This window comes from Solanum tuberosum, unplaced genomic scaffold (genome assembly GCF_000226075.1).
Source record: "Solanum tuberosum cultivar DM 1-3 516 R44 unplaced genomic scaffold, SolTub_3.0 scf00056, whole genome shotgun sequence".
NCBI classification, from domain to species: domain Eukaryota; kingdom Viridiplantae; phylum Streptophyta; class Magnoliopsida; order Solanales; family Solanaceae; genus Solanum; species Solanum tuberosum.
Genome location: NW_006238986.1, coordinates 1,608,221 through 1,619,800, shown reverse-complemented (window position 1 = coordinate 1,619,800; position 11,580 = coordinate 1,608,221). Strand labels below are relative to the sequence as shown.

The window sequence follows — 11,580 nt, the reverse complement described above, 5'->3', positions numbered from 1 at the left end:
AGATTTATGTAGTTTTCCCTTTAAATAAACTACCCGACCCATTTTCAATAATTTTTTTAAATTTTTTATTTTTTTCGGTAAATCCCAAAAATGAGTAATTGACTAATAAAAACTAGGAAAAATATGAATAAAAATATAAAATTAACGCCAAAAATTCACAAATAAATATAGTAACCTTAAATTCAGCAATTTCAACAATTTTTTAAATTTTTATTTTTTCGGTAATCCCAAAATGAGTAATTGACTAATAAAACTAGGAAAATATGAATAAAAATATAAAATTTACGCCAAAAATTCACAAATAAATATAGTAACCTTAAATTCAGCAATTTCAACAATTTTTTTTTAATTTTTATTTTTTTGGTAAATTTTGAAAATGAGTAATTTATTAATAAAAAATAGAAAAAATATGAATAAAAATATAAAATTTACGCCAAAAATTCACAAATAAATATAGTAACCTTAAATTCAACAATTTCAACAATTGGATATACATATGGAATATGTCCTTCTACCCAAACTATTGTCCTTCCTTTCATCATCATCATGAACTCGAGGAAGAGGAAAACAAAGGGCTGACAAATCAAGTAAAACTGAAGCAGAACAATTAAAAGTTCTTTCTCCATTTCTTTGGTTGCCAAAACAGACCCAGTTTCCTACAGAGGAGTAGAGTTCCATTTTCTGTAAATAAAGAAAACTCTCGAGTATTTCTAAAGAAGATGATTTTCTCCTTGGGAAAGTGATAATGAAATAAAAGTATTAAAATTTGCATTTTATGGGTTAAATGGATGGGTATAACATTGGGTTGGATATAATAATTAAATTAGAAGAAAATTTTGAGTTTTGGACTAAATTCATCCCTTAACTATGACTAAGGCTTATGTTACATCCTTGTACTATAATAGTTAGCAATAAACATCCTTTTTAGTATTTAAAATATAACAAAATTCAGTCTTCTGTCTATTCCAGTTAAAAAATTAACGTTGTTTTTTCAAAAAGTGATTTTCTCTCTGCCATCTCCCTATTTTGCCCCTCTCAAATCTGTCCCATCGTCTTCTATATTCAGCAAAACCAAGAAGGAAACTCAATATTTTTTGAACTTCACAAAATAATCAAGATCAAGAACAATTTTTTCTCTTCAACAAGAGTTGAAAACAGGGCAGAGGGCGATACACAAACAAGGTAGAGGAATAAAAATCATTGAAAATATCTAAGTTTTCTGATTCGAAAAATATTTCCAATTTTCTATTTCTCAAACTAAAACATCTTCATTCTTAAAAAACACTAGATATTGCGGGTTGCAGCATAACAACTAACTGGAACAATGTCGATTCGAAGTTTAAGTGGTCGATCGTCCACACCCAACTATGGTATTATCGATATTCAAGACATTTTAAGCATTTTTTAATATAATTTGCAGTGCCTTTCATATTGATTTTTAAGTATTATTGATTTTGAAAAGCTATATTAAGTTTTTTATTTGATATATAAGGTTTTGTTTTCTGGATATTCATTATAATGAACTTGTAGTTCTTTGTTGGCTTTATGTATTCTGATTTGTATTATATTTGTATAAATAACAGTTTTTACACCGTTGATAACTTGATAGTATATATGCAGATTTTATGAATGAGTCATCGTTTTTCACAATTAAAGTACATCATGGTGGATCATTTGTGCGTAGTTCGACAAGAGGCTACATAGGTGGAAAAATCGAATACTTTGACTATGTCGACAGTACAATGATTAATCTAATAGATTTTAAGAATATGGCGGAACAATGTGGTTATGACAAGAAATCTGTGGTATTTTGGCACAAGTATGGTTTAAACTCTTATAAGGTTCAATTAGTTGGGAGTAATATGGAAGCCGTTAAAGTTGTTACTTGCATTCCAAAGGATAGAGTAGTTGAGATATATTTTGAACATTTGAATTTTTATCATGATGATAATCAATGTGGCAATGAGATGAAAAAGAATTCTTTGGTGGCAAATGACACAGAGGCACACAGTGATGAATTTGACGATGAGGATTTTAATGATTCTGACTATTCTTTGGAGGAGGATGATCTGTTATTTTAAAAAAATGTTGATCCTTTTGTTGAATCGTTTGGGATCAATATAACTGTGAAAAAGAAGAAAAATGATGGAAATCAAAATTATGTAAGTGAAGAGATGCATAGAAAGATGCAGAATGAGGAGGGTGACTCAGATTGTGTAGATTTTGATGATACAAAGAGTTTGAATAGTGATTGCGATTCTGAATTTGAAGATTGTAACTTTCCAAAGCATAACCCAAAAATAGGTGCCTTTAATCCTGAATTAGAGCTGGGAATGGTATTTGATAACAAAAAGGAATTCAAGGAAGCCGTGGTTGCAAATCAAGACAAAATAGGAAAGTCAATTCGGTGGAGCAAAGATGACAGAGAAAGAGCTAGGGCCAAATGCAGAACTAATGCTTGTAAGTAGAGGATATTGGGATCACTAATGCAAAGGGATATATCTACTTTTCAAATCAAGACGTTTGTTTCCGAGCATACTTGTTTTGGGTGGAACTATAACAACAAAACCATCAATTCTAGTTGGATTGCAAGGAAGTATGTTGATAGAATTAAATCAAATAAGAACTGGAAAACATCCGAATTCAGAGATACATTGAGTAGGGAATTAAAGTTGCATGTGAGTATGCATCAAGCAAGAAGGGCAAAGGAAAAAGCTATTGCAATGATCGATGGAGATATAAATGATCAGTTTGGTATATTATGGAATTATTGCAATGAAATTGTTCTAACCAATCCTGGAACTTCTATTTTCATAAAACTAACTCCAAATGAGATTCTGAATACGCCAATGAGATTTTAGAGGTTTTATATTTGTTTTGCAGCTTGTAAAACAAGATTTAAGGCTGGTTGTCGAAAGATTATTGGGGTCGATGGATGTTGGATGAAGAATACTATGTATGTGGCACAATTGCTATCAACTGTTACTTTGGATGGAAATAATAACATCTTTTCAATGGCTTATGCAATAGCCAAGAAAGAAAATAAGGAAATATGGCAATAGTTCTTAACCTACTTGATGAATGATCTTGAGATTGAAGAGCAATACTTGTGGACTTTTATGTCAGATAAGCAAAAAGGGCTCATTGAAGCTTTTGATTTAGTGTTGCCTGGTGTTTCTCATAGATTTTGTGTGCGACATTTGCATAGCAATTTCAAGAGAGCTGGATATTCTGGAATGGCTTTAAAAAATGCTCTTTGGAAGGCAACTTCAACAACAACTATTGACAGGTTTGATGCTTGTATGACTGATTTGTTTGAATTAGATAAAGATGCTTATGCATGGCTTTCTGCTAAAGTGCCTAGTGAATGGTCAAGATCACATTTCTCGTCTCTTCCTAAATGTGACATTCTTTTGAACAACTAATGTGAGGTTTTTAATAAGTTTATTCTTGATGCAAGAGATAAATCAATTGTTAAACTTCTGGAGACCATTAGGCACTTACTCATGACAAGAATTAATTCTAATAGGGAGAAAGCTGAAAAATGGAACTTGAATGATATTTGTCCTACTATTAAGAAGAAGTTGGTCAAAACTATGAAGAAAGTTGCTGATTATATTCCCAAAAGGTCGAACATGTGGAACTATGAGGTAATTGGGCCGGTCGAAGGTGATAATTGTGTTGTTGACTTATATAACAGAACCTGTAGTTGTAGGCAATGGGAATTATCAGGAGTTCCTTGTAAACATGCTATATCCTCGATTTGGTTGAAAAATGATGAGGTTTTAAACTATGTTGATGATTGATACAAGGTTGATACATATCGAAAAATTTATGACGCTTCAATATTGCCCATGAATGGCCCTGATTTATGGCCTAAGTCACTGAATCCTCCATAATTTCCACCTTCTTACTTGAATAATAAGAAGAAAGGAAAGAAACAAAAATTAAGAAGGAAAGAAGATGATGAGCCAAGAGCTAGCAGGATGAAGTTAAAACGGAAACAAAAATCAGTTGATTGTAGAAAATGTGGTAAACCTAGCCACAACAGTAGAACTTGCAGTTTCTCTTCAGATGACATTGAAATTCATCCGTTGGACTACCTTTGTAGTTTGGACTCCATCATGGTCGAGGAAGCATCAAGTTGCCAAAATGTTGAAAAGCTACCGGTAAGAATATTCAAATATTCATATTTAAGTTATTTTTATTGTAGCTTACTTGTATAACTATTCATATTTAATATTTTAATTTCTTATTTCAGGTTAGAAGAGGTACATCTCAAGCCAGCCAACAACGTCAGAGCTTTCCATTTTCTCTATGAAGTTGCAACATTGAAGAAAATACATTTTTAGCTTTGGATCTTTTTTTTGGATATTTGATGTATCAAACTAATGATATGTGACTAGTTTTTGTTGTTCATTTGTTATGTTCTTGTGCATGGAACTAATGAAAAATGTTTTAGCTTTATGATGATTTAATGACACTAGACTTTGCTGTTTTTTGCTTATTTTGTGGTGTCTTTGTTGTTACATTAACTTTCTGTTTTACTAAAATCATGAGTTTCTTTTCTTCTTTTCAGTTTTCTACTCGTTTGGTTTTTTTTGGGCATTTTTTTGCTGTTTTGCTGCTGGTTTACCAGTTTTTTTTGTTGTTTTTCTGCAATTTTGCAGGTTTATGTTTTTTTCTTACTATGTTGTTACTTTTTTTTTGCCTATTCAGTGGTTATTTGGTAGTTTAAAGTGCTCAAGATGTGAAAAGGAAAAAACGATTAGACTATACCAAATGCTTTTTATTGAACTTGAAGAACATACATAATGAATTTAATACAAGAAGTTCAAGTGAGTTTAACATAACATAAAACAACTACTTCCACTGCTATATCAATTTCTCATTATGTTCCCTTTGCAACTTCCAGTTTTGTTTATCTTGTTTAACCATAGATAGTTCTTCGCCAATTGCTTCTAATTCTTGTAATAATCTTGAAGTTGTGCTTCTAGATCAACCATTTTTGAGAATGTTCGAATCACACGATGGGTAGGCTCTGCTTGCTTGTCTATGCTCCTCACTAGTTTACATTAGTCTCTTCATCTCGCCAACTGAAAAAGTTACATAATCTCAGTAATACTTATAAATTAATATGAAAGGCATTGCAAATTATATTAAAAAATCCTTAAAATGTCTTGAATATCGATAATACCATAGTTGGGTGTGGACGATCAACCACTTAAACTTCGAAGCAACATGGTTCCGATTAGTTGTTATGCTGCAACCCACAATATCTAGTGTTTAAAAGAACGAAGATGTTTTAGTTTGAAAAATAGAAAATTGCAAATATTTTTCGAATCAGAAAAACTAGAAATTTTTCAATGATTTTTTATTCCTTTACCTAGTTTGTGTATAGCCCTCTGCCCTGTTTTCAACTCTTGTTGAAGAGAAAAAATTGTTTTTGATCTTGATTATTTTGTGAAGTTCAGAAAATATTGAGTTTCCTTCTTGGTTTAGCTGAATATGGAAGACGATGGGATAGATTTAAGAGGGGCAAAATAGGGATATGGGAGAGAGAAAATCACTTTTTGCAAAAGCAATGTTAGTTTTTTAACTGAAATAGACAGAAGACTGAGTTTTGTTATATTTTAAATACTAAAAGGATGTTTCTTGTTAACTATTATAGTAACCTAAGCCTTAGTCATAGTTAAGGGATGAATTTAGCCCAAAACTCGAAAATTTTAAATGAAAAAAAACATATATATATACTAGTAAGGGTTTCCCGGGCCCAACAAAAACAAAATCACTGGGAAGGTTATTACAATATGTTATGCTCATAAGTAAAGTGGAGCATTTTAGTGATTGAGTTGAGTATGCATCTTGGTTGGTCTGCAGGACGTATTTTGTTTGGGAACAACCATTTTGGAAATGAGAGGCAAAAAAGGGTTGTAGTAGTATTGTTTTAGAATGAAAAATTAAACTTATTAGATTCACTCATAATCAAATATTGTGGCTGTTGTCTGTTGTCGTCAGTAGGCGTAGGCAGTTGAATTAACTATTTGACATAGTTTGAACTGCCTACTCTTCATAAGGCATGTACAAAGTGTAACATTTGTTGTTGTATTGGATAAACGATAACCCTGCGAAGATGAATTAGGCATACAATTTTCGCCAGAGGATGTGTTTTTATAGTTGCTACATGAAATTAAAATGTATATATTGCTTTTGTGGTTCAATCTAAAGACTCACAAATTTAGCAATGACTTTGCCAAGACCCATTCAAGAAGTTGGTCTCTGGAATTAACATGAGCAAGACCAATGTTGTAGACAAACTGGGTTGAAGTCTTGACCTGTGCTTAAATGATACTCACTCCACTCCTTTTAAGGTGTCATGTTGACTTTTTGAGAGTCAATTTGACTAATTTTCAAAGCTAAATTAGATTATAGTTATTCGATTATAGATATTCAAAAACTATACGGAAAGTACTATAAATTGCAACATTTTGTATATCAGTATGATGAAAAAATACATCTTAAAATGTTAGTCAAATTCATATGATTTGACTCTTAAAAAGGAAGTTATGATAACCAAAAAGGAACGGAGCGAATAGTAAGAATTAATCAGGCTGGTAAAGTGAATAAGGAGGTATTTAATCCATAACAGTTTCGAAATTAAATGCAGAAACTCACTTCTCAAAATCAAAGCATCTGGAGAACAATAATTTCTTAAATTTACTCATACACTGTTAATACTTCATTAAAAAAAAAAAAAAACACTGTCAATAAACTTAGGCTAAGAACCATCTGCAAACAACTTGTGTATTATTTCCCTATACTTATCATGGTCATCTATGTGCACATAGTAAAAGGCAAAAGCTATAACGATCAAGGAGCAGACTAACCGTTGAAAATAGCATGTTTATCAACTTGGCAAATAACACACTGATAAATAACATTTGCCTCTTGAATGGACTTGTTTTGCTTACTATAAAAAAGGATTAGCTACGAATAATGCCCTGGTATTGTCAATTTTCAACTGAGAATGGTGAATCAGGTGATAGTGCCAGTGAATAAGGGTTAGATCAAAACATCTTGTTATTTTTTGAAAAAAGAGTAGGTTTCTCCCAGTATACACTGACCTGCATGTTCCCTGTGGGGAGTAGTAGTTGCACTCACTGCAAAGCAAGCAGAAGAAATATACAAACATCAAATAGGTTGTTGCATACTTTTTCATATCTAGTTTTATTGTGTGCTTTAGGTAGTCTTTCAATAGCTAGAGTAAAGGTTTAAAAAAGTCCACTATATTTGAATTTAGACTCATAATAATTCTATTTCATATGGATATGGAATGGGGGCAGAAATGCAGTATCAGATCTAGTTAAAATATTTTTGAGAGTACTTGTTGTTCTCGTTACTACAGAAATCTCCACAGTACCTGATAAGTTTATAAATTAACTTTACTGTCAATTCTATGAAACGGATAAAAATGTTATCTTTGAAATACCATGGCATGAGTGATTTTCAGATTTGCTTCTTCAAAACTACTGAAGAGTTGCAGGCTTTGAATCTTTCAGTGAATTGTGGATTTTTGAGTAGCAGTAGAAATTTGCAGAGGAAAGTTTGATGAAGTTAACAAAATCAAAAGTGAATGGAATAATTTTATTATACACTATATTATATAAATTCCAACAAAATATAATGTTTGACCTTGAGCTTTGTAGAGAGGAAATTGTGTTCTTTTAAATTGTACACATGATGATTGTCGATATAGGATAAATACAAAAATGTTTGAAGTCAAAAAAGCTTAAAAATATAGAGAAGCCCAAAGTCAAGTTGAAACGGTGGCCCAAAAGAAAAGTCGAAGAGACCCAAAGAAATTGTTGCAGGCAAGCGAATTACAAAAGGATTGTGAAATCAAATAGTAGAGGCCGAGTCAGGGAATCGGAATCAAAGCAACGAAAAGACCCGTAAAATTTGTGTAAAGGACGCTCACCTGATATAGGAAGCAGCTGTAGACTCCACCAAAGTGCAAAATTTAGAACAAGCAAAGAGGAGAGGAGAACCGAGGTGCGAAGATGGCGGTCGGCCAAATTGGAGGTGGGTGGCGGTGCTGCACATCAAAGGAGGCGTTAAGGTTGATGCAATATTGCAGAATCAAAATAAATTCAAGTGTAAATTATGTTCACCTGGACACAACTATGAAGGAGAAGAGAAGAAGAGGAGAGAGCAGATGGAGATGGCCCATGGTTAACAATGGAGGAGGCGTTAGAATTGATGCAGAAAAGGGAAATGACAGAAATAACCCTTCAACTTCAATGTTTTTACAGGGAAGCACACCAGGCGTGTGCTATTCCCTTTTCCTATATATACATGTAGGCGTGCCACTAAAAATGAGAATATGAAACTTAACTATTCAAGAATAAATACGTACCTAAATAGGATGGAAAGGACAAATATATCCAAAAAAAAAAGTGTGACTGAGGACAAATATATTACTATTGTTTGTTACGCGTCTAACTATTATTTCGCCTTTCTATTGAAGAATACCATGCGCTCACCAAAATTTATGGGCTTTCTCCAATTGTTGGAAAACTTTTGAACATTTAGAGTCCCTAACTATAACACAAAAAAGAAAAAGAAAAAAAAAGGAGAAATTGCTGAAGGAGGAATCGAAAATCATCGAAGGAACAATTAATCGTAAAAATGGTGCGTTCTAATTCTTCATCTTTTTTTAAAAAAAATAATTAATTGTTATTTGCTTTGCAGCACAAGTTGGGATCTTGGCGCAAGGGTACTGTTCGGAGTTTCATGGCTCACACTGGCGCAAGGTACCTTAGTCCTCACTGAATTTTAAAATTTGCTTCTTATTTGAGTTGGCCTTTATAGATAGAATTACCTGATATGTGGGACGTAGTAAGCTGACCTAACACCACAATGATCATAAAAAAAAAAACTATTATATTTGCTGATCTAAGCATAATTCCCGGTAAGATTTTAGGGTTATTTGTGGGAGAGGCATTTGTACCTAATTAAAAGCAATGTTGGAGTTGGCTCAATGTCAAGCTAGGATTTTGACTACAACCACTTTATGAAATACAAGGGGCGCTTGCGCTTAAATTGAAGTAACGCCTTTAAAATATGAGTAGGGCTCCTAAGCGGCGTGTTTGTGGAGGTAAGCCGAAGGAAGAGAAAAAGGTAAGTGTTTGGTGCTTGTGGGGTGAGCCCCATTAGATAGGTTATTCAATTCACAGTTGTTCAAGGTTAGAAAGGGTGGAGGCATTATCAAATAATTCAGTTATAAACCGTGTTCAAAACGCGCAAAAGGTTCGTTGGGGTTTTAAGTGCAAATAAAGCGTGAGCTTTAACGAAAAAAGGCACAAAGGAAAAAAATACAAATATATATGTTTAATTCAAGGCTTAGAATTATAAAAACGAGTGACAACTATATGAAAAAAAAAATCAAAAAGAACTTGCGATAAAGTGAAGGATCAATTGTTTAGTGTTGCCTCTTTCAAGAAGCTCACTGGCAAGGAAAAATGTGATGACACTGAACCACACATTAAGCGAGGCGAAGTGCTCAACACGTTTTGAGCTTTGCTTCAGGTCTTAAGCACACCTTTGACAACAGTGGTTATAAGTGGTCATGCTCTTACTACGGAAGCTTAGCAGCAATAAAACACAGTTCACCCCTAACTACGTTGCGTTTTTGAAGCACGAAGATCCTTAAAAGTACTATTTATTGTTCCAGAGGTATTCGAGCCTAAGCATTTTAAATTAGAGCTACTGGAAGCAACATAAGATTTGATCTAATAGAGTTCAATTTCCATTCTCAACTGACGACAAATATGAGCTCGAAACTACTTTCGAATCTCCCAGAATTTCTTCGTAGTGGGATCTCCGGTCGATGGTACTATCTAAAAGGGACTTTTGTGTCGTCCATTGCACTTTACTACAACAATTGATCCGATAAATCAATGTATGCTGGTCAACTGACCAACCATTCAGAATGGAACAGACAGGGGAGATTGGATTCTTCTCTCGTCTTTCATAGAGTAGTCAATTTGATCCCAATGCAGGCGGCTAAAATACCTTTAGATGAGGTAGGCTAGGGTAGCATGCCGACAAAAGCCGTGTATGGTAGTGTTTTGTAAGAGTTCTTCATTAGACTTTGGATCCTTGATAGTGGCAAGTTCATTGCAGAGAGATTGAACTTAGTGGAGATAATTGGGCAACAGGAAGGCTCTTTGGAGAGATGAGCCATATGATCACGTAAACTAAGGATTCTCTCTTGAGATATGCTTGCATATGCAGTATGCAAAGCATCCCACACAGTGACTAGATCGGCAACAGTAACAACACGTGTTAGATCAACTGATGCCTAAGTTTCTCAGACTCGAGTGCGGGTATTCGATACAGATGCGGATCTAAAGGTCATATTTTTCATCACATAAAATTTAGAATTCAAGGGTATGGATCTAAATGCAGAAACAGGTGCTAGGATACGACCAATAAATGTATATTATGACATATTAAGTATATATCTCGATTTATTACAAAGCTCTTGAACTAACATTAACAAAATTTAATTCTTTATAAACACCTAACATACCCATGTCGTGTTGACACGGGTGCGGCAAGGATTTTGAAGAGTTTGAACAACATCGACTGATGCTAACATAGCATGTTGGATTACTCAACCTTGGCGATACCATGTAACAAACTTAGGATTTTTGATATCTTGATTGTTTTGAGATACTATGCGGGTAGGGGCAGGTGAGAATCATTGACATTGCCATAAAGGTTGTGATCGGTCATAAGCATGGAGTTGTTGGTGCCAGCTAATTTGATGGGTGCCTAGGTTACAAAATTAAATTAAACAACAATTGTGTTGGTGTTGGCATCAGAATTGAGGGCGGAGATGTTTGAGGCCATTTAATGGGAAAGGTGGGAGGGCTATCATAAAAAAAAGGACTTGTGAGAGTTAATATGGATCTTGATACCATGTGAAGTATATGACTCAAGACACTCTTTGTTAATGTGTATATTTATGACCTCTAAAAGTTATTTTTGTTGTAGTGATAGGAATAAGATAACTAATAGGGGTGATTTTTTGTTATTACTGTGCAAATTTGATGCTACCTTTTAGTGCTTAGGAAGTTCATTTACTGCATAAATCCGTCATAAAAATATATTGTGTAAAAGATAATATTAAACAATGCCACTAATAAAGAGAAAAACCGATGGGAGGTTTTTCTCTATGTTGTTACCACTTCAATATTGAACCCAATGTTGAAATTCAGCAGCTTTTATGCATCTTAAATACAAGGCAAAATGAGCATCTATTTATCTGGTTTTTTGTTTTATGCTATTATTTTCTGGGACGTGTTGAAGTATCAGAGTGATTCGTATTTATTGGTTATTAAACATAAGTTTAGGTTGTTATTCACTGGTTCTTTAATAGGTGGAATAATGGCTTTTAGTAACCGAACTAGTCGGCTACCTGAACTTCCCATTTGGTTGTAGGGATATGATTCCCCACCTTGTAACTCTCTTTCCCATTTACCTCTTCTCTCCCCCTTTGTATAGTACATATAT

At 33.6% G+C, this 11,580-nt stretch overlaps 3 protein-coding genes and 1 long non-coding RNA gene across 10 annotated transcripts in view; 3 read left to right on the top strand and 1 right to left on the bottom strand.

Moving 5' to 3' along the window:
• Positions 1 to 991: 991 nt before the first annotated feature.
• Positions 992 to 2,794, top strand: LOC107060136 (uncharacterized). Its single transcript, XM_015307625.1, has 3 exons — positions 992 to 1,182; positions 1,289 to 1,370; positions 1,621 to 2,794. Exons 2-3 carry the CDS (start codon positions 1,325 to 1,327, stop codon positions 2,079 to 2,081), a joined length of 507 nt encoding a protein of 168 aa, XP_015163111.1. The 5' UTR covers positions 992 to 1,182; positions 1,289 to 1,324; the 3' UTR covers positions 2,082 to 2,794.
• Positions 2,795 to 2,816: 22 nt separating this feature from the next.
• Positions 2,817 to 4,419, top strand: LOC107060137 (uncharacterized). The gene is made up of 2 exons (XR_001473174.1): positions 2,817 to 4,169; positions 4,262 to 4,419. It is a non-coding gene; the product is annotated as an uncharacterized lncRNA (long non-coding RNA).
• A 357-nt stretch (positions 4,420 to 4,776) lies between these two features.
• LOC102578403 (uncharacterized) lies at positions 4,777 to 8,371 on the bottom strand. Of its 7 annotated transcripts, XR_001473170.1 has the most exons (6): positions 8,172 to 8,371; positions 7,979 to 8,095; positions 6,888 to 7,160; positions 5,387 to 6,125; positions 5,198 to 5,279; positions 4,777 to 5,096 (listed from the first exon to the last, which is right to left on the bottom strand). XR_001473170.1 is itself a non-coding variant. In XM_006344860.2 (5 exons), the coding sequence occupies exons 1-5, from the start codon at positions 8,228 to 8,230 to the stop codon at positions 5,066 to 5,068; spliced, it is 309 nt and encodes a 102-aa protein (XP_006344922.1). In that variant the 5' UTR covers positions 8,231 to 8,371; the 3' UTR covers positions 4,777 to 5,065. The 7 variants fall into 7 exon arrangements, 3 of the variants coding, with proteins under 3 accessions (XP_006344922.1, XP_015163112.1, XP_006344921.1); XR_001473171.1 differs by lacking the exon at positions 5,387 to 6,125; XR_001473172.1 differs by lacking the exon at positions 6,888 to 7,160.
• A 122-nt stretch (positions 8,372 to 8,493) lies between these two features.
• Positions 8,494 to 11,580, top strand: part of LOC102606399 (DCN1-like protein 2) — a 20,392-nt gene continuing 17,305 nt past the window's right edge. Inside the window, exons 1-2 of the mRNA XM_006344858.2 lie at positions 8,494 to 8,691; positions 8,752 to 8,813. Coding sequence (XP_006344920.1) covers positions 8,689 to 8,691; positions 8,752 to 8,813 — 65 coding nt within the window. The 5' untranslated portion in view covers positions 8,494 to 8,688. The remainder of the gene's footprint in view (positions 8,692 to 8,751; positions 8,814 to 11,580) is intronic.